We start from the raw sequence: 27,046 nt of genomic DNA on the forward strand, positions 1-27,046 counted from the left end.
ATCGGAATCGGATCGGAAAGGGAAAAATGGTATCGGAACATCTCTAGTTGTGTTATCTGCGAGACATCGCCACCTCGCTGTCTGCAAACAGCTCCACTGTCTGTGTGTATACTCGAGTGGCCTCCAGCTCCAGCAAGGATTCTCCGGGGGTGCAGCTGGACCCTAAACGCTACATTCAGCATGCAAAAGAATTCTCCGGCGCTGCACCTGGACCCTAGTCAGCAGCCCTCACTCATGCGATGTAAACCAGGGACTCGAATACGCATGTTGTTGTTGTTATGTTGTAGGACATTGATGCCAAGAGCCATCTGTAGCTACTGCTGGATGGCGTTGGGACAACGCCTCAGTGAACTATTTAGTTTACTGCGACATTTCGTAGTGACTAGTTATCTAGCCAACGGAGGTATTATGCACTGGACTATTGCTGGAGGATTTGTTGATGTCGGGAGCTATCCGTAGCTAGCCGGCTGGATAACGTTACAATGCCTTGTGTATTAAACTAAGTGAATAGTTGACTGGGTCTAGGCCTGCCACGATAACACATTTAGCTGGGCGATTAATTGCCCCCGAAAATATCGCGATAAGCGATATTATTGCGACCGGTTAGAGCATTTTTTTTTGAGAAATTTATTTCCCAAAACTTTTATTTTGAAGCCCACCGCTCCGTCTTTTCCGGTGTTTGACTTTTATTTTGAAGCCCACCGACCGGAGCGGAAGTATTGTTGTTATTATCCTAGCAGCATCTATGAGCGGCCAACTTGTCTCGTCCGGTTGTGTTTTTGAGCTAATGATAAAACAAATGTTGAGATTGTTGGTGAGCAACTAACTTTAGGTTAGTTTTAACGTTAGCTACTAACGTTAGATGCAGCTACTACAGGCAATCAACGATGAGAAAGCGTCAAAGCCGTATAGAATAGAATAGCCCTGTGGTGCGTAGGCACGGGAGCGCAACTCGATTACCTGTTATAATAAATTAATTCATGTTTAACTTGTCCCAGTGTCCAGTCCTTTGACTAGTCCCACCCGTTCATTGTAAACAATGATGCATGTAATTGTATTAACGTTATTCTGTGTTGTAGCTATGCTATACGTTGTATTTCGTTTGTTAGCTATTTAGCTAATGTTGTTGGCATTGAATGAGCATCAACACTAGATCTTTAATCTTTATTTAGCAGTCCAGTTTCTCCGGGCAGTAGCGAGTAACTACTTGGGTCTAAAAATAGCTTACGTTACACTACAAAGAACGCTATTTGGTTAAAAGGAGCAACACTATTGAGAAATGTAGTTAAGCTATATGTGGCGTTGCTAGTGCCCCACGGAGCTCCCGTGCTGTGCTCTGTAGTAAGGCCAGCGGCCCCCCACACGGAGTGACTGACGAGGGGTACTGGTTCCGCCTCATTAAAACAAACGCGCAAATAGCAATTAATCGCGCCCGTCAAAATCATTGCATTAATTTTAATTATCGCGGCAATTAATCGATTTATTGCTTATCGCGGCAGGCCTAACTGGGTCATTTTGTAACGGTAGCTAACGTTATCTCACGAAGGTCCCACACTGACTAGACTAACGTCACGGTGAGGCAATAGCCTCTGTTTACATGCAGGCATACAGGGGTAGGAGCAGCAGTGCTAAGTGCTAACTAACGTCACGGTGACTCGGAGGCAATAGCCTCTGTTTACATGCAGCATACAGAAACAGGTGGGGAGGGGGTAGCAGCAGCAGTGCGCGGTGCGCGCTTCATGTCTGCTGAGACAGCGAGTGAGAACTCCGCTAAAGAATTTGATCATGATTTTCGGTTTTCACATGATTATTTGATTGAGCGCCACATGGCGCTCAGACGTCTCAGTGGGAGGCGCCAAACGTAAAAACTGAGCGCAAATGGCGGGTGGCGCTCTCTAATTTCGGTCCCTGACTACATGTATATACATCACTGTGCTCAGGAGGCAAAAACTATGTCTAACTTGCCTGCCATTACGTTGCGTTCTGAAAAGCGAAACTGACCCTGAAAACGAAACGAAAACTGGCCGTTAGTGTAACCGCAGCCTCAAACTATACATGTATTCTGTAAGGGGACCGGGGTAGGCCTATAACAGAACACCATTATGGTAGAAGAGAAATAGGAGAACAGACAACAACATGCCAAAACGCTGTAGATACAATATGAGGAACAGGCAGACGGTCTGCACTTTCAGCTTGAAAGTGAAGAGGTGTAGCTGGTAGGGGTGTAACGGTAGGCGAATACGTACTGTACCGCCTCAATGTGGTCCTCCGGTACAGTATGCGCTGTGCACCGAACGATTGCAACGGTACGGAACCTTTTTTTGCGGAACTTAAATCCCCCCGGCCCTAATATAACGTGCACAACTAACCGGATGTTGTTTGTTCATCCCACGCAGCCACACTGAACGAGAGGTGTAATTCAGCATAGCATATTAGCCTTAGTATGGCGGGTGCAATACTAACTGACCAGCCAGAGCTAGAAGATGGTCCCACAACATTAAAGTCTCCCGTTTGGGATCATTTGGGATTCCAAGTTAACCACAGTAATGGACAAAGACGGGTGGATCGCACTAAAGCTACGTGCCGGCTAGCCCCTTTCGTGACTGTGATGCAAGCCTTGTGATGCAAGCCTTGCATCACAGTCACGAAAGGGGCTATGTGCTGGCATTGTTCAACTTTATTGCGAACTTTATGACGCATTTGAAACGGCATCACCCGAATGTGAATATCACTGGTACACTGAAGAAGCAAACCCAGCTCCCCGTGGCATTCAAGCAGCATCTCGCTATTAATTCAGACCGGGCCAAAGCAATAACAAACGCCATAGGTGTTTTTATAGCAGCAGATCTGCGACCATACTCTGTTGTCGAGAACACAGGGTTTAAGCACATAGAGCATAGAGAGTAATAGAGCCCCGCTACCTAGTTCCCTATCGTCCGTATTTCAGCCAGCAAGTCATACCACCAGCTCTGTATAAACAAGCCCCTTTCGTGACTGTGATGCAAGCCCTGCCCCTGTATTCAAGCAGGGCTTGCGTCACAGTCATGAAAGGGGCTCTGTATAAACAAGCATCTGCTATATAATAATTTTCAGATTTACTTTAAGTGTTATTAGTAGGTTACAGCAGTAAGCATTAGTTTGCTCAGTTTGGAATTATATACTCATGACTACCTGACTCGTTTTAAACTCCAAAGTGTTCATGTTTTGCTAGTTTTATTCTTGGCTTCCATTAAATCAAAGATGGCGGCGAATAAGAATAATAACCAACCAATAAGCCTGATAACCAACAATAATGAGAAGGAATGTAAAAGATTGGCGAGGCCTGTAATAGTTACGATGGAACCAAATTAAGATTACAATATAAAACACATTTTCTCAAAGATTAAAACATTTACCTTTGTTGGGTGTAACAGTATACAAATTAAATCATCTATAGATGGTTTGAAAGTGACAATAACATCCTAAAAAAGGACCCACATTTATTTCCTGTTGCGATGTTAGCTAATGTAATTGCTGACAGGAAACACATTTCTGTCAACAACCCACCAATGTGAGTCCAAACTGTTCCCTAGCAACAGAATTCCAGTGAAAACGTCTATACCGCCGTGAAATATGTTTTATCTGTCAGGTACTGTATTGACATGAGTACATGAGGTACTGTATTGACAAACATCCATGAAATACAAAGGGACCCATTTAGAATGCGTATGTTGTCAAATTGGAAAAAGCCTATTGTTTTTTCAATGGGTGGCTACAATGGGGGGGAAACCACAGGTCCCAGGTCTATGGTATAATAATAGACATAGCTACTTTCTAAGTAGCTAAAAAAGACACAGTCTCAACACGCCCGTGTCCCAAACGACCCCACTCTCCCCTACCAATGTCCAAATGACCCCACTCTCCCCTACCAATGTCCAAACGACCCCACTCTCCCCTACCAATGTATGCTCCATGCACAGGTGTAGCGATACAGTGCAACAGATGCGTTTTCAATATGTGTGACTGTCTGCAACATTGATCAGGTATAGGAGAAGGCATCTTGCCACAGCGACTGGACGCTTAATAATAAACAACGCTATGAAAATCGGCGGTGGCGGCTGTCAAGAGCAGAGAGTTGTACCTAAACCCGAGGCAATCAAACAAACAAATATAGGGGTAATTTGGGTAAATATTTGCTGTGTCGATCATAATATTCCACCAAATGGCGAGTCATTATCATCGGCGACGACCCCACTGTCAGCCGCCTGCCCCCCTTACCTGGGCACACAGCTGGGCGAGGAGCGGTCCACCTCCCAGGTGGCGTACAGGTTCATGTGCACCGGGCGGGTCGAGCTGCTGATCGTGACCGGTTTGGAGGGCTGCGTGTGCGGCGACGGGACAGCCCCAGTCCGCGGGAGCCCTCCTCGCTCCGACATCCTGGAGGCTGGGTCGCCGAAAGCAGGGCTTCAAACCACGAACGTGTGTGTGTGGTGATGATGATGATGATGGATCCCCGTGGTGGTGGCCCGTCTTGCTTTTCTCAACAACAGCAATCCTCTGCCCTGCCTGCCTGCCGATGCGTAAAATGCTCCGTCTGTTGTTGCAGGCTTGCAGCCGAAAGTTAATCCGTTTGAAGACTATATAACTATTGGTTTATTATTATGATGACATTACCGTCAATGTCCTCCTTTCTCTCCGCGAGCAATGCAGAAGATCCCCCTCCTCGCTTTATTTACCTCAACTTCGCTCGTGAATATTTCTCGGTGCAGGAAGCGGAAATTTCACCCAGCGAGGCGAGTCGCACAATGAGCGAGAAGAGCTACGCCTCTAGTTAAAGACATAGCCCACGCTGCAGAGAGAGAGAGAGGGAGAAAGGGAGGAAGAGATGGAGAGGGAGGGAGGGAGAGAGAGAGAGAGAGAGAGGAGAGAGAGAGAGAGAGAGAGAGAGAGAGAGAGAGAGAGAGAGGGAGAGAGGGGGGAGAGAGAGGGAGAGGGAGGGAGGGAGAGAGAGAGAGGGGGGGGAGAGAGGGGAGAGAGAGAGAGGGGGGGGAGAGAGGGGGGGGAGAGAGAGAGAGGGAGGGCGGGACGGAGAGAGAGAGGGAGGGAGGGAGGGAGGGAGAGGGAGGGAGGGAGAGAGAGGGAGGGGGGAGGGGAAGAGAGAGGGAGGGGGAGAGAGAGAATGTAGGCTGGTGTTTTAATGACACTTTATTATGATAATGAGAATTTAGGCCTATTGAGTTTGAATTTGAAACAAATTAACCGTTAATTGCAATAACCTATTAATAATGTAATAACCAATTAGCTAACTCTGAGTTTATATGTTGGCGCAGTAATCAGACAGTAATGGAAATATGAATAAAATAAAGATTAATGGTTAGGCAAAACAGGCCCATAGTTTGAACAGTATAAGACTGCAGTTATCTTTAGTCAAACATGTCGAATTGATAATCAATGTCAATAGCACACTGAGGAACAGTATTTCCACCCTACAAAGGTGCATTCTGAAAGAGGGTCGATTTTCAGACGATGGGCTAATTACACCGTTTTGCTGGGCGAGACACCCTCGGATTGGGTTTCACTTCGGCATTGAACTGGGTTTGAAGACGCCGCTGTCATTATGCTCATTATACTAACTACCCGATAGGCTAGAGATGCACGCGCATTATAGCTTCAGGTTTTTGATTGATTGATTGAAAATTTTATTAACATGTTAATTAACATGTTGTGTATGTCATAAATGTCACTATGAATTGAAAATGGGGGACCCTGATGTAAACAAGACAAACTTCTTTCTCTGGTCTGCATTGTATGCAGATACATGCATTGTATGTATTGAGCCGTACTGTATTGTACGGTACCCATTCTGCAATCTGTTAAATAAAGTTTTCATTCATTCATTCAACAGATTGCAGAATGGGTACAGTACAGTACAGTTCAATACACAATTGTTAAGGGGATGCAGACCAAAGTTTACATCAGGGTCCCCCATTTTCAATTCATCATATTGGAACGGCCCAGGTGCTAGATAGATATCCTGTAATATAGTTACCATGCATGGAACCGAGTAAATATAAAACACATTTCTTCAAAGATTAAGACATTTACCTTTGTTAACAGTATACAAATTAAATCATCTATAGCTGGTTTGAAAGTGACAATAACATCCTAAAAGCACCCACGTTTATTTATTTCCTGTTGCCAATGTAATAGTTGTTGACAGGAAACGCATTTCTGTCAACAACCCACCAATTCTGGTCCAAACTGTTCCCTAGCAACATAATCCCATTGGACCTCTGCAGAATGAACCCAGGTGTTTTGAACTTCTTCCCATCAGAGTTATTGCTTCATTTTCAGAAAGCGCGACACAGACACACACAGCGTGTAGTGACAGTGGAACACAGTAGCCTACATACGTCTGTGTGTGTGTGACTCACCATCTTGAGCCGTTCAATCCTCCTCACCCACCGTGAGTAAGACGGGCGCAGAACCGGTTACAGTGAACCGTTTTGTTGCGTCACTCACATCATGACCTTGATTGACTTTCTAGGGCACTGTTCTAAATTATAACTGATTTCCCCCTGTTCACTTTTCATGGGCTAAATGAACTGATGCGTCTGTCAGGACAGTGGTGAGGCCCCTTTTTAGGCCCCTGTAAAATAAATGTCCTAACCCAACCCCCTCCAATGTAATTGAAAATGGGGGACCCTGATGTAAACAAGACAAGTCTTTCTCTGGTCTGCATCCCCTTAACAATTGTGTGTATTGAGCCGTACTGTACCCATTCTGAAATCTGTTAATACAATTTTCAATCAATCAAAACCTATCATAACAAACGAGCAGCAAACGGGTGCACAGTGTCAGTGCCTCAGGGCCTGACTGAGATATGAATAATTTGATGAGGCCATGCGATAATCGTTGCTCAACAGAGGATCATTGTCACGAGTGTGTCTCTCTCTCTAGGTAGATGATCACACTAGCGTTCTGTTCTAGTCGTTATATGTGGACACCCCCTAAAATATTGCCCGATACTCACTTTTTATAATAAAACACAAGATACTTGTGCCATAATGATAAGGATAAGCGTCCAATGAAGTAATGCAATCCCCTTACCAAACATCTAAGCTATAGTGGTCAAATAAAAAGATGTACTGTATGTGAGTGGGGGTTTAGGATACAACCAGGATAGGGTGTGGGTGCAGGAGGAAATGGTTAAAATGTGAGCTCCAGGTATTGGAGATATGAAATTGGCAAGGGAGTATGGAAGATATACATTATCTACACATGCATAACAGGCCAATAATATATTTGGCCTCTACACTGGGATGAGCTGCATCAGACTGGTGTAATAAAACCAGTTTACCGTTGATATATCCGTGGCCTATACTCAGGTGATAAGAGGAGCCCGTCTGCAGTTTTCTATTGCGTGCACATTTCTCAAACTCTTCTCCGTTGGCAATATCAACAGCATTTAGTCATAATTAATAGATTAGAATCAGGCAGATTAAATGGACAGAGAACTCCGCCTCACTTTTGAACCGAGCTCCGAATCTGCCACATCTAATTATTAAAATTAGCAGCTATTAGCAGCTCGCAAAATTAAGCTATAGGGCTATGGACTCGAAACCCAATGTCATATTCAATGAAGTGACCGGTGATGACAAGAACAGGTTTAATGATTCATTAGTGCTCACATGGTAACGCCGTCTGGCAGCATCTCGTCAAGGACTTTAGTGGGAAGACGAGGACGTATACATTTTTGTCTTACTGCAATACCCATCGGTTGACTACTCGTGACATTACAATTGGCCTAAGTTTTATTCCATTTTGCTGAAAACTTTTTAGCTTAAAGGCTGTCCAGGCTGAGGCCTAGCGCTGGAATGAGAGTCTGTCTGTATGGTGCAGAGTGGACACCTAGGTGTTTGTACAAGTGACCAGCAGCGGGTCCTGCAGCTATTTGGGTCACTGTGCTTCTTAGAGGTCAGGTGACCGTCACGTTCGGTGTCCTTTGCCCCCCCTCTGGTGGTGGGAATAGGAGCTGCAGCTTGTTATTTTAAAAGTCTACAGCTAGTTCCAACCTTGTGACTTGGTCAGGAGGGTCCAAGGCCTCGGGGCCAGCTCAAGGCTTTGTCATATTAAAAAGAAAAGGAAAATAACTCAAGATACACATGGGGGGGGGGGGTGAAACAATCTACAATGCAAAGAAACGTTTCTCTCTCAAGGCGACCAGAGTTCTGTCACACAAAATGGCCACGGGGACACGACAGTACTAAATTGACATTACGCCATTTATTTACAAAAAAAGACAAAACGAAAGAAAGAAAAAATAACAGAAAAACCAACAGCTACATGAAAAAAAACAACTGAACCATGAGATAAGTCAAACAAATCATAGGATATGTTTCTGTTCTTACGTGATTTGATTTATCATTAAAAATGTAACCAGTGTTTGTTTGTTTTTTGGTCATCGGGGGTTAAAAAGCAGAGCTCTGTTCTTCCTCTTGGTATTGCTGTCTAGAACTTAAACTCCTTGTATTTCTTGGCGCCCCCTCGTGTGTCTTGGGGCTGGGCCTTCCTCTTCTTTTGCTGGAAGGGGCAGAGAGAGAGGGAGTTAGAAATCACACTTCACCATCAATACGAGGGAGTCAGTGTTAATTATTCCTAAAGGATTTGCACTAAAACCTCTTCTACCGCACTTTTGCACGTTTTAGTTTTGTATATTTTACTATATGAAGCACAATCTCAGGAGGCTCATGACATTCAATTAAAGTTAAAGTTGGAAGTTCTTCCTTCCCTTATGGAATTTAAATGTCTGATTTAATTGATGATTCATGTTGTAACTGATTGCACTGCACATTGTTTTGTTGTTTTATCTTGTTGTACACTCAGCAGTTCTGTAAATGAGGTGGCCTCACCTCAGAGCTCACCAGAGTATAAATAAAGGTTTCAATCAATCATACAGAACCAAGCGTTTCACTATAATGTACATGTGCCTTATATGTGACAAATAACACAGAACTTGAACTTGTATTGACCACATTCACACGGCATGAATATAAGTCACACGGCATGAATATATGGTCAATTATTTCGTCACTCTCTGGACTTTCTAAACAAACAGGGCTGGAGTCGGACCTCTCGCACACAGCGTATCACCTGACCCCCCGATATGACCCGCCCTCTTGTGATAATGACTGACAGGACAGCTCCTGCCATTGGCTTTCTCTACTAAACAGATAAGCAGGAGGACGGAAGGAAAGGGGAGGGGGGTGGGCGGAGATAACAGTGACCTCACATGTACCCTCTCTCTCTTTCTAGCTCTCTCCCTTTCTAGCCCTCTGTCCCTTTCTAGCTATTTCTAGCTCGCTCTCTAGCTCCATCTCTTTCTAGCTCTCTCTTTCTAGATCTATCTTTCTAGCTCTCCCCCTTTCCATCCCTCTCCCTAGCTCTCTTTCTAGCTCTCCCCCTTTCCACCCCTCTCCCTAGCTCTCTTTCTAGCTCTCCCTTTCCACCCCTCTCCCTAGCTCTCTTTCTAGCTCTCCCCCTTTCCACCCCTCTCCCTAGCTCTCTTTCTAGCTCTCCCCCTTTCCACCCCTCTCCCTAGCTCTCTTTCTAGCTCTCCCCCTTTCCACCCCTCTCCCTAGCTCTCTTTCTAGCTCTCCCCCTTTCCACCCTCTCCCTAGCTCTCTTTCTAGCTCTCCCCCTTTCCACCCCTCTCCCTAGCTCTCTTTCTAGCTCTCCCCCTTTCCACCCCTCTCCCTAGCTCTCTTTCTAGCTCTCCCCCTTTCCACCCCTCTCCCTAGCTCTCTTTCTAGCTCTCCCCCTTTCCACCCCTCTCCCTAGCTCTCTTTCTAGCTCTCCCCCTTTCCATCCCTCTCCCTAGCTCTCTTTCTAGCTCTCCCCCTTTCCACCCCTCTCCCTAGCTCTCTTTCTAGCTCTCCCCCTTTCCACCCCTCTCCCTAGCTCTGTTTCTAGCTCTCCCCCTTTCCACCCCTCTCCCTAGCTCTCTTTCTAGCTCTCCCCCTTTCCACCCCTCTCCCTAGCTCTCTCTTTCTAGCTCTCCCCGCTCCCTAGCTCTCTTTCTAGCTCCCCCTTTCCATCCCTCTCCCTCTAGCTCTCCCTCTAGCTCTCCAGCATCAATGTGCCTCAACTGATAAGAGCAATATCTCATTATCTGGATTCCAGTGTTTTATTGGATCAAAATTCTATGCCAAGTAGAAATGCTTGTCATTCCAGACATGGTACGCCGGCTGAGGCTCCTGGCGTTACTCCTTTGAAGCGTTCATCAACAGTGGGGGGGGGGGGGGGGGGGGGTGGGGGGGGGGATGTGACGCTTAATCCCCCCCTCCCTTCAAGAGGCATGGTCTCTTGCCAGGCCATCATTGTAAATACGATTTTTTTCTTAATTGATTTGCCTCGTTAAATAAAAAGGTAAATAAAAACGACAGGCTAAATGCTAAAACTCCACATGGAAAGCTGTTGTGATCAACACATCGCCATGTTTTATGTTTATGTTGCAAATCTGGATAGTTCACAAGGAAGATGTTCTTCCTCTGTATAATTCTAGGGAGGACTCAGCCCTGATCTGCCCCCAGTGGGTCATCCAGGTACAACACAAAATACAGGCAAGTATGTGAACAATGCCGTTCACAACGCAGCCGCTTGTCCACTCGTACGCACGGTTAACCCGTTCACTGCCGCACTACCAAAACGGTTAACCCTTTCACTGCGACGACACACAGAAGGTTAACCCTTTCACTGCCACACGACAGCCGGTTAACCCTTTCACTGCCACACGACAGAAGGTTAACCCTTTACTATCACGATAGTAAAGGGTTAACCTTCTGCCGTGTGGCAGTGAAAGGGTTAAAAGCAAGTACACCGAGACCCTCAGAATGACTACTGGAGGAAGCCCTGGTCAGTGTACCTTCTGTTTGGCGGCGTGCTCCGCCACCATGTCACTGAAGTCCTCCTTCTCCACCTGGGCCTGCTGCTCGCGGACGTGCTCCTCGTACTTCTGCGTCATGGCCATGGGGTCCAGCTCCAGCTCCTCAGGGGCCAGGGCCACCTCCACGCCCTGCGACTCCTGCCCTCCTCCCGCCTTGCGGCCCTGGAGGGAACAGAAGAGGAACAACAAAGTGGTTATGCCGCCGGAAACATCTGAAAAGAAGCATTTCAAATAATCTTTTCGTAAATATTCCAATGTACAGTTTTGCCCCACCCAGTCTACCCAACCCTACCCCACCATGTATAGATGTAGCAGTACTGTCTATCTGTATGTCATGTATGTCAAAAATGTCATTATGAATTGAAAATGAGGGACCCTGATGTAAACAAGACGAAAGTCTTTCTCTGGTCTGCATCCCCTTAACACATTGAGTGCCAGCGACGAGATTTATCGTTAGTTGATGCCGACCGTTGAGTGCCAGCGACGATAAATCTCGCTTTTTTTTATTAGCGATTTGAATTCATATTTCAAATATGATCAATCTAGTCTCACGTTAGTGCTGCAAACTCTCTCTGAGCTCCATTGGGAAACCTTTCACTACCACACTACAGAAGATTAACCTTTCACTACCACACTACAGAAGATTAACCTTTCACTACCACACTACAGAAGGTTAACCCTTTCACTACCACACCACAGGTTAACGCTTTCACTACCACACTACAGAAGGTTAACCTTTCACTACCACACTACAGAAGGTTAACCTTTCACTACCACTACAGAAGGTTAACCCTTTCACTACCACACTGCAGACGGTTAACCCTTCACTACCACACTACAGAAGGATAACCTTTCACTACCACACTACAGAAGGTTAACCTTTCACTACTGAAGGTTAACCCTTCACTACAGAAGGTTAACCTTTCACTACCACACTACAGAAGGTTAAAGTGAGCGAGCGACACGTATCGACGTGTATAAAACCTCATGTAACTGCGAGATGAGTCTCTCCCAGAGCGCGTGTCTGTGTGTAGGAGTGTATGCGACCGGCGTTCGACCCTGCGCCCTGGCTTGGTGCGTGCTGTGCCACATATTAACCCCGCTATGTCTGGAATGTTTCACCTATCCTGAGCATCAGAACATGCATTTCACACACGGACACAAGAATGTACTGAAAATGTACTGTGCACTTACTTACTACAATGTATATGATACGCACACGCACGCACGCACACACGCTGGCCTTACCCCTGACATGTCGTATATGTGTGTGGACGCCATCATGGTTGATCCTACGTTGCCAGCCCTCCTCTCAGGAAGCACTGTGTATAGCTGGGGCGTCTCATTCCTACAGACACCGACACACACACACACACAGACCACAAATAAAACATCACAGGAGCCTATTGTTTGACACTTAGAATAACTACTTAAGTGTTTTATAAAAGGCCACAGATATTGAAGGATTCCAATACTGGATTAATGCCATTTCTTCAACATACTACAATGACGTTATCTACCAATTACATTACACATCTAGATGGAAGGATGCCGGTAAATTAACACTCAAAAAAAATGTTCACTTCAAGGCAAGACTTTTCCCACAACTTTCCAGATAAACAAACTAACCCGTCCATGGCTTCCTCAATCTTCTTCTTCCTCAGCTCAATCAACTCTGGAGTCTCCATGCCAGCGGGCACTGAGGCGAATCCACCTGGTGTGATCAGACCACTACACAGACACACACAGACAGACAGAGACACACACACACATGTAGACAAACACACAGACACACACAGACAAAAGTGCCCAAAGACAGACGGGACACGCACACACGCCGTTGACACAAACACGGAGTAAAAAATAAATAAGACACACAAACAACACCACAGTTAAATCAGTAAACACCAAACTCATCAACAGAGCCAACCTTTCCACTCCAAATGCTAATTATACGCAGTACCTTCTTTTACAAGATTGGGAGGCAACCGATTGTGTCATTCTATGGTAAATGATGACAATAGCCAGTTAGTGAAGCTGGTGTCAAAAAGAGTGTCTCTCCACAGTTTCGAACACTAAGCGAGAGAGTATTGAATTGACCTCGTAGCTAATTGAGGAGAACAAAAAACAGACTATGCCCGGCAGGGTTTCAGAGCGAGATCCGTCTCAGTGGCACCAACAGGCCCTTCTGGTGACGTATCTGGTGGAAACTGGTAACCAAACCAAATCCTTTTTAAATCGAGCACAGTTGAAACGGCGAGTATTTGAGTAATGGATTACTCACGCCCATCCCTAGTGTATACCGTTAGGAATCGACACATTTGAACAATACAGTCATCAACTATTTATCGTCTTTTTTCTTCTTCCAATAAATCCAACATTTTCAAACTGTAGTATTACAGCGGCATAACAAATATCTTTTGTGGGAAAAAAAGAAAAAGGATTTGTACTGGAAAGGCCAAATATAGTCAAAAACAAGAACAAATAGTGTGATGATAAACAGTTTTAAAGTACCTGTCTGCCGGTGTGAAGAATCCTGTTTCGTCCGGTTTCTCCTCATCGCTCTCCTCCTCCTCCTCTTCCTCCGATGACTCCTCGTCCGACGGCTCCAGCTCTCCCCAGGGCGTGTGGTCCACCTCCTCCTCCTCCGCCTTGGCCTGGTCAACACACACACACACACACATGCTTGGACATGGCATTCAGCTTATTGTAGTGATGAAGGGTTTACCCGATTACATCCGAGGGCTGTGTGTGTGTGTCAGTGTTGCAGTACTCGAGTCCAGGACTGATTTTCAGGACTTGTGAGTCGACTTGGACTTGAGCACTGATGACTCGGACTCGAGCATCGACTGCATTCGGACTCGGAAGGTGCAGACGAGGACTCGGACTTGGCTAGATGGCTAGTGCATTTGTTTGGCTATTGTGTCACAAAGTACATAAACTCCCTTTGAAATGGTGACCGCTGTGTCATTTATGTTTATTGTAGACCTTTTTTATTTGTAAGTCAGCTCTTTGACTGCCAGAGTGGAGTGGACTCAACCTTGATGACTTGGACTTGGACTAGGGTAATGGGGACTCCACTCGGACTAGACTCGGGCTCTTCGTTGGTGACTCGGATTCGAACACTGGGACTCTAGACTCGACTCGAGAGACTCGACCACAACACTCGTGTGTGTGTGAGATTTAAAGCCAAGATATGCTTCAACGTAGGCCGTCGCCGACATTTTGCGCATGGGAGCTAGACCGACATACAACGTTGCAGTACACCACCAAACCACTAGGCGGCTGTGCTGCGTTGTCGTACAAATGGCTATATTGTCGGACTTCCTCGGCGGGTCTTTCTTCGATTCGGTCCGCGTTTGTAACATAGTTAATAACGATCCATAATGGAACGCTCCGACCGAGCTCCCGAGATAATAAATGGTAAATACGGAAGTACGTCAGAGGAACGCGTACGCGGCCCAGCCAATCACAGCTCTGCGCTGCAATGTGAGCTCACGACGATTTGACACGCGGTTAAAATTTTCGCCAGCTGCATGCAGGCCTCGCCGCAACCACTTTGACGTGCAAGTATAAATTAGGCGACACACCGAGTTTACTCACTTAAAATAATTGCCCCATGGGAACGATAAGGTTCTTATCGTAGAAATATGGCCATGTTCCGGACGAGGCTGTATTTATTCAGAATCTGAATCAGAAAGGTCTTTATTGCCAAGTAGTTTTCACATACAAGGAATTTGATTTGGTTGTTTTTTATATTATTGATACATACATAAGATGGCGTCATTGGTCGTGATGCATTAACGCATTTGCACTACCAAATTACAACAGTCCACCATACTGACCTGGAAGTCTCCGGTGTTGGTGCCAAACACGTCTCCGTACAGCGGCTTGCCCAGCTCGTCTACCGGGGGCTTCCCCCACCCCCCGGCGTGGTAGCCAAACGAACAGCTCTGATTGGTGGAGGAGGAAGAAGAAAAAAGATGGAAACGAGAAGGAGAGAGAAGAGAACAAAGGTTAGTCCCAACGCAATGATTCCTTCAATACCAAAACAAATACTCTCACAAAAGATCAGGTAATTTGGCCTCAGTAGCGGTACAAAAGATTCCTCTTCTTCACTGCCAATCGGGAGCCATTTTGCTCTCATGTCATGCTCAGAAAAGGAATCCCAACCTGAGCATTGCATAAGAGCAAAATGGCCACCCTGTGAATATGGTCAATACAAGTCCTAAGCTATAATAAAATAGTGACCAATGGATTAATTTGACTTAGTTTGGAGTCATCGTTGAAGAGAAATGATGGGAGATAGAATACATTTCCCCCCCTCTCCATTAGAGATCCAACATCTTCCCTCGTGTCAAGAAGAAAAGCAGAAAATAAAAACCATTTTGTACCTCGGTTGTACTTTAGTTTGTATATTGTAGTGTTGGGACTTATTCCTCTTTTACTTACTTTTTTTTTTTTTTTACTGTATGAAGCACATTCTCGGGGGCTCATACAGAACCAAGCATTTCACTGTAATGTACCTGTACTTTTGACATGACAAATAAAAGCAAACTTGAAATCGATGTGCGTTGATTAGCCAGCAGATGCCAGCAGAATGACCCAGTGCGGTGCCGTACCTCTGGGATGGGGGAGTTGAGGCCTGGGATCTTCAGATTGGGGTAGGATGGGGGGGGGCCATAGCGCTGCATGGCGATCAGCCAGGGAGGCGGCACCTTGTGGGAGTTCTGGAGGGCGAAACGCAGAGAGTTAATCAAAATAAATGTATTTGTAAAGCCCGAAATCACAAGGCAATGCCCCCATGGGCTGTACAAGTCTTCTTGTACAAGTCAAGAAAAAACATCACAATAAATCAAGAACAAAAAAAACACCATAAAATCTAAATATGCAACACTCCCAGACATTCCCCAATGAAGATAAGGGAAAACAGGTACTAATCTATATATTTTATACTCAAGTTTAATCATCACAGTATATCACTATTGCACTTTACTGTCACATACCCCACACAAAAAGTCACTTTAAAAAACATTTTATTATTGTGTATAGTACTCATTACCTTTATTTTATTTTTTTATATCCACTTTTTCTCCTCTTTTTCTATTTTTCCCTCATCCCAATTTAGCCGTGCCAATTCTCCCCTCCCGTCTTGATCGTTGCTCGCATGTGCGCCCCACTGGCCGGCCGGTTGTAGGGAGGATAGAAGCCCATCGCATGACCCCTCCGATACATGTGTAGGCAGCCAGTCGCATCTTTTCACCTGCCAGCGCGGACTCTCATTTGGCGAGGAGTAACGTGTAGGAGGCTCACACTGCCCCCGCCATTTTCCTGTCTCTGCTGTGCAGGCGCCCCAAACGACCTGTAGGAGTCGCCGTTTACAACGTCCAGATTACCACCCATCGACTTCCCACCCGCTAACTCTGCCAATTGAGTTAGTATGACGGCCGGCCCAAGCCGGAGGCAACGCCGACAGCCGGATTCGATACCGGTGTCTCGTGCGTTGGTGACAAGCGCAATGTCCGCTGCGCCACCCAGCCGCCCACATCATTACCTTTATTTCTTAAGCTTAGCATTGTAATGTATTCTTATAACTTTTTATCATGTCTATTTTATTATCTATTCTATTTTATTATTTATATTTTTGCACAATCAAGGCGGGCATGGCCACCTTCATTTTCACTACATGTATGCATGTGACGAATAAATCATTTGCATTCTGGTTGGATGCCAAACTTATTTTCGTTGTGCTGTGTGTAGGGCTGAGCCCAACCGTTCTAAGGTTCGGACCTTCGTTTGTTACGTTGGCACTCGAATCTTAATTAATGGGTTCGAACCTCCGCTTTTACATTTTTATTTAAATTTTAAATGTATTTATTTTACACTAAAAATATATATCAGAATGTGATATATATCAGAATATCCCAGTACTATGTTGCGTTTACAATAATTGGAAAGTCACGAAAGTCACGCACGAACACAAGACACAACACAGTCTAGTCGAGATGAGGGGTCACCGTCCGTCATACATTATCAGGAAAGAGAGAGACTCACTCACAATCACCCATCTTATTTCATAATACAACGTTTCCGAATGGACGTTTGGATTAAACCAAGTGTATGCAGTGATGCTGAACTTTCCCAGCAGAACACAAGTTACTTAATGTTACACAGGTATTAGGGGCGGAGCTGAGCGATCATGGAGTAGACGTGTTTCACATGAGCTCCCTTCTACCGTGCAGAATATACGTTTCTCCCCATTAGTCTTTATTTAATTTTTATTTGTTTTTTGTCTGCTTGCTAATTCGTCGTGTTTCAAATACTGTCGTCGACTTTTTTCGACTTTCTGCGATGTCGGTGGTGGAAACCAGATCCATGAGCGCCCCAACCAGCAAACCACCACCGGGCCCGGCCGCACCATCGCCCGGTGTCGGTGAGATAAGCGAAGCTGTGCTCTTGGTCATGACCAAGCTACATGCAGAGTCTGAGACACGCTCCGCTGAAGCACAAAAGAAAGTGCTGGCGGATTTTTGTGTCAACCTTCATCGAGAGATATCAGAGGAAATAAGGCTGGCGGTCGTCCCGCTGATAGACAAGATGGAGTCGCTGCACGCCGTCTCCTCGGCTAATGCTATCGAGCTAGCTGCGCTAACGACGGAGGTATCATTACAGGGCGAGAAGATGGTGGATCTCGAGTCCTCCCTGCTGGCTAGGCAGGCTGAAGTTACCAAACTACAGTCGGTAATTGAGGAAATACAGTCCCGGGAGAGACGCTACAACATCAGGATTGTTGGAGTACCGGAGGGCAGCGGGGAAGGCCGTCTCTCTGAGACCATGCCGGAATTGCTGCAAAAAATACTGGGAAATGACGTCCTCCCCTCGCCTCCCGTCTGTGAGTCGGCCTACAGAGCGGGCAGGTCCACTCCTGGTGTGAACAAAGAGCCGAGGCCCATCATCGTCAAGCTGAACAGGCTTCAGCAGAGGGAACTCATCATGCGGTCGGCTCGTGCCAGAAGGGGTAATCTGAGGCTTGGCGATCACAAAGTGGCCATTTTCGAAGACTTTACACCGGCGAATACAAAGTGGTCTTGTCCAGGCTATGGAAACTAGGCCTGAGGCCCACGCAATTCGCTCCCGCGAAATTATCTGTGTTGGATAAGGTCGATGGTCGGCGTTCATTTTGGTCGTTTGATAAAGCGAAGGAATATCTCGAGGGGATACCCGAGAATGTAACTTGATAACTATATCGGGTGAGTGACTTGGCGATGTGGGCCTGAATACATTGTTAGGGCCGGCTATTCACAAACACTTGCTGTCATGCCCAGACATGCTAACTGCCCACTGCCCATCCAACTAGCGGGGCTTCCCAATGACTTCTGTTACTTGCTAAAGCTGACCTCATGGTCGTACTTGTGTATCGCCTCTTTGGAAGCTAACGAGCTAGCTGAACAATGTACATAATAGACTAACGTGCTATCCGGATTCATCACTAACTTACGCGCTAGCCTCGGGCTAGCTAGCGGGCTGCGTCTATCGTCTGCGCTGAGACATTCGAGACCCGTTAATATTTACGCACTTTGGTTGTTGTTGCTGTTTAAGTGTAATCGGCTCGCACAATTCAACGGTGATCGGGTCCTTAACTAACTTCTTGTATGCTGTTATTTTTATATCCAGGCTGTTTTGAGCTTTGGGCTCCGGTAGGAGAAGATCGGTTGAATATATATATAAACAAGATATGATAACAGGTTGTGTCAGGTATTGCTTTTTACCATCCCCGGGTTAATGAATGTGTTTAATTCTATTCTTACATAGGTTATGTCATTCCAGCCGTGGTGCCTGATCAGAGGGGCTGTTACAGATGTGCACTTTGACCATAACCCCCTTTTCCCCTTCTTATTATTGTCGTTGTTTAAATGACATTTGTTTGCACAATTTACCTGGAACCCGATCCTACCTTAGACTATCTGCTGGTATGCTCTAATTTAATTTTGTTTTGAATTTTCCTTTATCGATTTGTGCTATAACATTGCGACGTTGATGCGCAGACTCCGAAATAGATGGTTGCAGGGTTGATGTTGAGTTGTTATATAATAATGAATTTTTTTTTCCCATTATAGTTCTCATGTTAGGGCCAAGGCTCACGGTGGTTTTCGACCGATATCTTTATTGAAACAATATATGATAACAGGTTGTGTCAGGTATTGCCTATTACCATCCCCGGATTAATGAATGTGTTTAATTCTATTCTTACATAGGTTATGTCATTTCAGCCGTTGTGCACTTTGACCATAACCCCCTTTTTTCCCTTTCTTATTATTGTCGTTGTTTAAATGACATCTGTTTGCACAATTTTGCACAATTTACCTGTGACCCGATCCTGCCTTAGACTATCGGCTGGTATGCTTTAATTTAATTTTGTTTTGAATTTTCCTTTATCCATTTGTGCTATAACATTGCGACGTTGAAGCGCAGACTCGGAAATAGATGGTTGCAGGTGTGATGTTGAGTTATTATATAATAATGGCTATTTTTTCCATTATGGTTATCTCATGTTAGGGCCAAGGCTCAGGTGGTTTTCGACCGATATCTTTATTGAATTTTATTTTTATTATTATTTGTGTTTATTGGACTAGTGGGGGTTTAATCAGGGGTTTATCTAGAGGGGGGTCGGAGTGGGGAGCGTCTTATTGGATCCATGACTCTAGTGGGAAATGATAGGAAGATGACCATCCTTAGTGGATGGGGCATAGGGTGGGGATTGGAGAGTGGGTATAGGAGGGCTTATAATAGGACGGGTGGGTTAGGGTTTAGAGTAGAAGGAGGGGGGGGTTGTAACTGGGGTGGTATTTTTATGTGTTTTATGTGCTGTTGTCTTATATGTGTGTAATTGTTCCTCCTCTGAACTCCTGGGATTGACCGTCTGGGCCCGCCTGGATCAGCGCCTCTGTACTCAGCCTGGCTGCACGGGTATGTTCTCTACGCATTTAGACAAACTCGACCATGGCTAAACTGAATATCTTAATTTGGAACGCAGGAGGTCTTAACACCCCACACAAGCGTGCCAGTGTCCTTTGGTTATTGAAGAGAAGAAATATTGACATTGCTCTCCTTAGTGAGACGCATTTATTGGTGGGTGATGTGTCAAGGCTAGCAAATCGACAATATCACGTTATCTCCTCATCCTCAGCCGATGATAAGACGAAAGGAGTCGTCATAGTTACAAGACGTAACCTTGATATCAAAGTCCTGGATGTGTGGTCGGACACGGAGGGAAGGATTACTATAGCAAAAGTTGAGTTCTCTCATAGGAAGATGGCAATAATAGCATTGTATGCCCCTAACACATTTGATTCAGCGTTCTATAATACAATCACGAAGAATATGTTGGAACTTACTGGATACGCTCTCATTGTGGGTGGCGATAAGGCCCTCAGGATGTGGGCCCAGGACACTGGGCTCGCAGACCTATGGCGCTTATCCAATCCCACCCTCAAGGATTACTCTCACCTGTCTGCCAGACACAAAACCTTCTCTCGAATAGACTATGCATTCGCATCCCCTAATTTGTTTGATAGTTTCGACGTCTCATTGGTTCCCCTGGCTCTCTCGGACCACAAGGGGATTTTCCTTGTGGCAACCTTTGGCAGGCTCTCCACGAGAGCTCCCAGGTGGCGTTTTAACTCAACATTATTAAAGAACGATGATTTCTGCTCTGAGTTCAGGAGTAAACTAGCTGAATTCTTGCAGATCTATGTTGGCACGGTCGATGACCCCAGGGTCCTATGGAACGCATTGAAAGGATTTATCAGGGGTCATGTCACACTTTTCGCCTCCAACTTACGTAAATCCCGGTCAAAAAAACTAGAAGGACTGGAAACATTATATGCGGATCTATACGCATCTTTGCAAACTAACTATAGTGATCGACTAAACACACAACGTAAGATAGTCAAGAAGGAAATAAACTCCATACTTAAACAACAGTCTGAGTTCTTGATACATAGGACAAGGCAAAATTACTACTTTCACGGCTCCAGGCCTAGCCATCTATTGGCAATGAAAATACGCTTGAATGATCATTTCTCGGATATCCCCTCGATCAAGACGCGACAGGGTACAATCACTACTGATTCGAAAAGGATCAACGACACTTTTAAAGAGTTTTACTCAGTTATATAGCTCAGAGGTTAATCTCGACGACTCTAAATTTGAATCGTTCTTTGGCGGGCTTGAGATACCCCACATTTCTGAGGAAGAGGCCAAGGAACTGGGGAAACCGATCACTCTTATGGAGTTGAGGGAGACGATTGCTGAAATGCAGAGGGGCAAGGCACCAGGCTGGGATGGTATTCCACCCGAGGTGTATTTAGCTTTTTGGGACCAACTGGGTCCATTGATGCTCGATATGATCAATTATGCTATCGAGCAAGGGGAGTTCTCAAGAGATGTCAACATGGCGTTGATTTCCTTACTTCTCAAGAAGGACAAATATCCCAATGATTGTGGTAGCTATAGGCCCTTGAGTCTTCTCGGGGCCGATTTAAAAGTGTTTGCCAAGGTGCTGGCCCGCCGCCTGCAGAGATTTATGACGGTATTGGTACACTGCGATCAAACTGGTTTTATCCCGGGGCGTCTGGCTACAGATAATCTTAGGAGGCTGTTGCATGTAATCGATAACAGTAAAGACAATACAACTCCGTCCACAGTTCTGTCTTTGGATGCCATGAAGGCGTTTGACAGACTTGAGTGGTCATACCTGTGGAAGGTACTTGAGGTCATGGGTCTTGGGAAGAGTTTTATTCATATGATTAAAGTCCTGTATGCCTCGCCGTCTGCGATGATACTGACAGGCAAAAACTGTTCCACACTCTTTCCAGTCTCCAGATCTTCTAGACAGGGTTGTCCTCTGAGCCCAGGACTGTTCGCGCTTTCCCTCGAACCTTTGGCCCAATTTATTAGGCAATCGGAGGACATCGTCCCCATAATGGTCAATAATACTCCACACAAAATTGCTCTCTATGCGGATGACCTGCTGATTTTCATGGACGACCCTTCCCGGTTGGCCACAAAATTATTGAGAATAATCGACAACTTTGGTAAAATGTCAGGCTTTAAGATTAACTGGAACAAATCAGCCTGCCTACCTCTTAATGAGCTGGCCAAGGCGGTACGACTACCAGCTGATATTCCCATAGTAGAACATTTTAAATACTTGGGCATAGAGATATTCCCCACGCTGAACCAAACTACTAAGTACAACTTCACGGGTACTTATGATAAAATACACCAGGATCTAGACAGGTGGTCGCCCCTTCCTAACTCCTTACAAGCCCGGGCTTCCATAATCAAAATGAACGTCCTGCCTAGGATAAATTTTGTTAGCTCAATGCTCCCCCTGCCCCCTCCAATAGACCACTGGCGCAAGGTACAATCGATGGTATCTAAGTTTATCTGGAATAACAAACGCCCGAGAATCAAAAGGGCTACTACTCAACGTAGAAAACAAGATGGGGGCCTCGCAATCCCTGATTTTAAGCTTTATTTCTGGTCCTTTTCACTGAGACCTCTGATGTGCTGGCTAGACCCTGTAGAGGCTGTATCGTGGCGCTCCTTAGAAGCGGCGGCGGTCTCACCGCTAAGATTGCAGGATGTAGTGTACTCCACTGTCTCCATTTCGAAATGCCGGCTGAGGTATGGACCGATCATAACTCACGTGATCCAAACGTGGCGTAATGTACAGAGGTCGTGTGGGGTTAAATGCCCATGGCACCTGGACTCTCCAATTTTTAATAACCAGCAATTACTTGTTGGGCACAAGCCGGTTAATATTCCTCAATGGCAAAGGAGGGGAGTGCATACTCTGGAGGATATTTATGATAAGAACGGCCTCCGTGCGTTTCAGGACTTAAGAGAATTTTATGATCTTCCCGGCGAGTCCTTCTTTCTTTACCTTCAACTAAGGTCAGCACTGAGGGCGCATGGCGTGCCGTGGGCTCAAGCTTTGCACCCACACCCCTTCCTCAGGCTCATAGTGGACAGGACGACATCCAGAGGGTTTGTCTCAGACTTTTATACGCTCTTAATTCAATCCACGTATAAAAATTTATCATTGGATACAATCTGGCGTGTGGATATCCCGGAGTTGGACCCCGAGTTTGACTGGGATGATGTTTGGTCAAATGTGGCATTATCTTCCTGCAACCCCAATCACCAGCAAATTAATTTTAATTATATTCATAGGACCTATCTTACACCTAGGAAGCTATTTGCTATGGGACTGATAACCGACTCTCGGTGCACTTTGTGCTCTCAAAAGGCCACTGGCACTTATATGCATATGTATTGGGATTGCCCACCAGTGGCCCGCTTCTGGAGGTCAATAACGGACAAACTTTCAGACCTGTGTGGCTTAACTATCCCATTCACAGCTGTTACGCTACTCCTGAACGATATAACGACACTACCTGCGTCCGTTCAACTAAAAAGGGTTGTCCTAGCGGGTGTCACAGCAGCGAAGAAGCTAATAGCAATGAGATGGAAGGAGCCTGAGAAGCTTACAGTGATTAACTGGTCCCTAACACTATTGGATGTGATTTATCTTGAGATATCCACGGCGCGGGTGATTGGGGTAGGACAGGCTGGCATTGACCTGTGGTTCGCAGCAGCTGAGAAGGTAAGGACCGCCGTGTGCGGCTGAGCGGGGTTGGGGTGCTTGATCGGGGGGGTCCGGCGGTCTCTTGGGAGGGGGAAGAGGAAATGTTTTGTCTGTCTTGTCTTTTGTCTTGTCCTCTTGAGTTTAGCTGGGGATTTAATGGGGGGGCAGCTATTTAATTATTTCTTCACTGTTTGGTCACTTTTACACTGTCTCTGTGAGTCTATGGAACACCTCTACAGGTTTTTGTTTTTTCATGAAGGTTCATTGCTCTGTTTTCGGGTCGTGTTCTCAAAAAGTGGTCCTTGTGGTGAATTGGAGATGTACGTTTTATTAATATAAGGTCACACGGCCGGGAATCGGGGCTGAACACTGGGAAAGACCATTTATTAGATAGTACTCCTTGGATTTAGAAATTAGAAGGTTGAACTCTGTTTTCTTTTCTCTTTGTCTGTATAAATTGTTATTCTGTATTATTATTGTTTTTGTAATTTTCTTGTGAAGTTCTATGTATTGTGATTGTGTTTAATGTGTTTTGTTTCATGTGAATAATAATAAAAAAAATTGATAAAAAAAAAATGTTACACAGGTATTAGTGGTGGGGGGAAATATCGATACAGTATAGTATTGCGATACTTTGCGTGGTGATACTGTATCGATACAAGGATGCCAAGTATCGATTTTTTTTTATCCACTTTTTCTCCCATTTTCTATTTTTCTCCCATCCCAATTTTCATATCGTCCAATTCAATCCTCCCGCCTTCGAAAGTTGTTTCTTGCCTCCCACAAGCCGGCTGCAATGTGGACTAAGTCATACATAGCACGAGTCCCCTCCGATACTCGAGGTAACAGCCGTCGCATCTTTTCACCTGCGCGGCTCGATCTTTCAGCGTCGGGGTCTGGGCTTTTGGAGGGGCCCCGGCCCCGTCGCTTCTTGATTCTACTGCGCAGGCGCACCAACCGACCTGTAGGAGTCGCTGTCCACAACGCCCGATCCCCACCCTTCAGTTTCCCTCCCCGTAATACGGCCAATGTGTATTACTGTGGACGACCAGCTAAACTGAAAGCAATGTGGAGAGCGGGGCTCGAACAGGAAGCATCCTGTTCGAGCCTAGTCTCTAGCATTCGTTGCGAGCGCCTTGCCCACTGCGCCACGTAGCCGCCCGTATCGATATTTTATTATGCAATTTTTTTTAAATAATCTTTTTTATTTTTTGTACAAGGAAGTTGCATTGTTCATTTCAATACCTGTAATAGTACAGTAGTCCACACACACACACCAGGGCTCCAGACTAACTTTTTTCACCACCGTCCCAGAACCGTCCCGAAATACAATTTTAACCGTCCCAAAGTGAATGTAACCGTCCCAAAAATCAAATGTTGTTTCTTTACTGGTTGTCGTCTATAGTTGTTATTAGGGATGCCCCGATCACGTTTTTTGCCACCGATACCGATCACCGATCGTCGTGAGCCATATCGGCCGATACCGATCCGATACCGATCGTTTTGATTAAAAAAGAAATTAAAAATTTTTATATAATTTTTTTTTTATAAAATATATATATTATATAATTAGACTTGTACTTGTATTATCTGCGAGACATCGCCACCACGCAACAAGCTCCACTGTCTGTGTGTACTCTAGTAGCCTCCAGCTACGGCCAGGATTCTCCGGAGCTGCAGCTAGACCCTATACTCGAGTAGCCTGCAGCTACGGCCAGGATTCTCCGGAGGTGCAGCTGGACCCTATTGATCATATTCAACAACATGCCCTCAGCTCGAATACGCATCGAATGAGTGTTATAAAACATTGATATCAGGAGCTATCTGTGGCTACTGCTGGCCGGCTATATAACGTTGATACAGCGCCTCTGTGAACTATTTAGTTCAGTGGGACATTTCGTTTTGAACAGTGAGCTGGCGTCAGCTAACATGAGCTAACAGCTAACAGCTAACAGGTATCATACACGTCTCTACTAGAGTTTGCTGGAGCGTTTGTTGATGTCAGGAGCTATCGGTAGCTGGCCGGCTACATACCGTTCGGTTAGACAATGCCTCATCATGTATTGGACTGGAAGCGAATGGTTGACTGGGTCATTTTGTAACGGTAGCTAACGTTAGCTAAGGGAGACGCCGTCCTCCCGGCTGCCGTCCCACTAGACTAGACTACTAGACCCGTGTTTACATGCGCGCGGGAGGGGCTGGAGGGAGGAGCAGAGTCGGTGAAAAAAAAAAAACCTCTCCGTCCCGGTTGCGTCCCAGCAAAGATTTCTGTTCGTCCCAAATCAATATTTGATCGTCCCCGGGACGACGGGACATCGTTAGTCTCGAGCCCTGACACACACACCGTGTGCATTCAGTTAAGTTGGAATATGACTAATACAAACAGTTCAGTTTGTCAGGTACATGCAACACAGATTACAGTGTTGACATCTGTCTGCTTGAGAAAATCCCATTTGCTGCAATAAAAATTATTGAAGTGAGATGAACAGACTGAAAACTTTATTTTATTAGATAAAACATGTTGACAGTTTTACTTTGCAGTTGAAAAAAGGTAATAAATCGCAATATATCGCAATATTAATATCGCAATACTCAGCATATCGCAATATATTTTGTATCGCAATACAATCATATCGTGAGGCCTCTGGTGATTCCCAACCCTAACAGGTATGTTATGCACGTTAGCTATGCACGTTTAGCTTGCCAACATTAAGATAGCAGGAGCCGTCGGCCAACAAAGATGATGTTTCAACAAATGGATTCACAAAATGGATTACCATCCAAACATTATTGAAGCCTCCTGTGACCAGTAAGTAGGTACTACTACTTTTTTTTTTTTTTTTTTTTAAGATTAATTTTTTGGCGTTTTATCGCTTTATTTCTACTGGGCAGTCCAGTAGAGAGAGACAGAGGAGGAATGGGAGACAGAGTGGGGGGAAGACATTCGGCAAATAACGACGGGTTCGGGAGTCGAACCCGGGTCGGCCGTGTCGCGGCTGAGCGCGCTATGTGGTTCGCCACTGGGGCGCCCCGGTACTACTACTTTTAATAACCATTTTGCAGCAAATTATGCGCATATGTTCTACGTTATGTGCCTAAAATCAAGACTGGACAGTACTGAACCAGAACAATTATTTAGGAGCACATTTTTTGCATAATTAAAAATGATGGTTCGAACGGACGTTCGAAAAACCCTGCCAAAGTTTGTATCCCGAAAACAGGCTTTGGGGACAGCTCTAGCTGTATAACCACAATACATTTGAATCTAAAAGGAGAAGGACAATAGCGTGGAGGTGACTCACAGGTCCGACAGGCATGCCCAGAGCGATGCGCAGCTCGTCAGATAGATCCCCGGGCTTCTTCTCTTTCAGGCGAGTCTCAAACTCTTTGCCCTGGACAGAGAGAGAGAGACAGAGACACAGAGAGACAGAGAAAGAGGGAGAGACAGACAGCAGAGAGAGACAGGG

The 27,046-nt window shown here is 45.4% G+C and overlaps 2 protein-coding genes across 2 annotated transcripts in view; both read right to left on the reverse strand.

Moving 5' to 3' along the window:
- pacs1 (phosphofurin acidic cluster sorting protein 1) overlaps positions 1-4,733 on the reverse strand; it is a 285,532-nt gene extending 280,799 nt beyond the window's left edge. The window contains exon 1 of the mRNA XM_084312165.1: positions 4,258-4,733. Coding sequence (XP_084168291.1) covers positions 4,258-4,415 — 158 coding nt within the window. The 5' untranslated portion in view covers positions 4,416-4,733. The remainder of the gene's footprint in view (positions 1-4,257) is intronic.
- Positions 4,734-8,245: 3,512 nt separating this feature from the next.
- Positions 8,246-27,046, reverse strand: part of sf3b2 (splicing factor 3b, subunit 2) — a 50,020-nt gene continuing 31,219 nt past the window's right edge. The window contains exons 15-22 of the mRNA XM_084312890.1: positions 26,882-26,971; positions 15,547-15,654; positions 14,770-14,877; positions 13,439-13,581; positions 12,554-12,655; positions 12,173-12,272; positions 10,904-11,086; positions 8,246-8,562 (exon numbers count right to left, since the gene is read on the reverse strand). Coding sequence (XP_084169016.1) covers positions 8,491-8,562; positions 10,904-11,086; positions 12,173-12,272; positions 12,554-12,655; positions 13,439-13,581; positions 14,770-14,877; positions 15,547-15,654; positions 26,882-26,971 — 906 coding nt within the window. The 3' untranslated portion in view covers positions 8,246-8,490. The remainder of the gene's footprint in view (positions 8,563-10,903; positions 11,087-12,172; positions 12,273-12,553; positions 12,656-13,438; positions 13,582-14,769; positions 14,878-15,546; positions 15,655-26,881; positions 26,972-27,046) is intronic.

Source organism: Notolepis coatsorum (genome assembly GCF_963971535.1).
Source record: "Notolepis coatsorum genome assembly, chromosome: 4".
Classification (NCBI taxonomy): Eukaryota; Metazoa; Chordata; class Actinopteri; order Aulopiformes; family Paralepididae; genus Notolepis; species Notolepis coatsorum.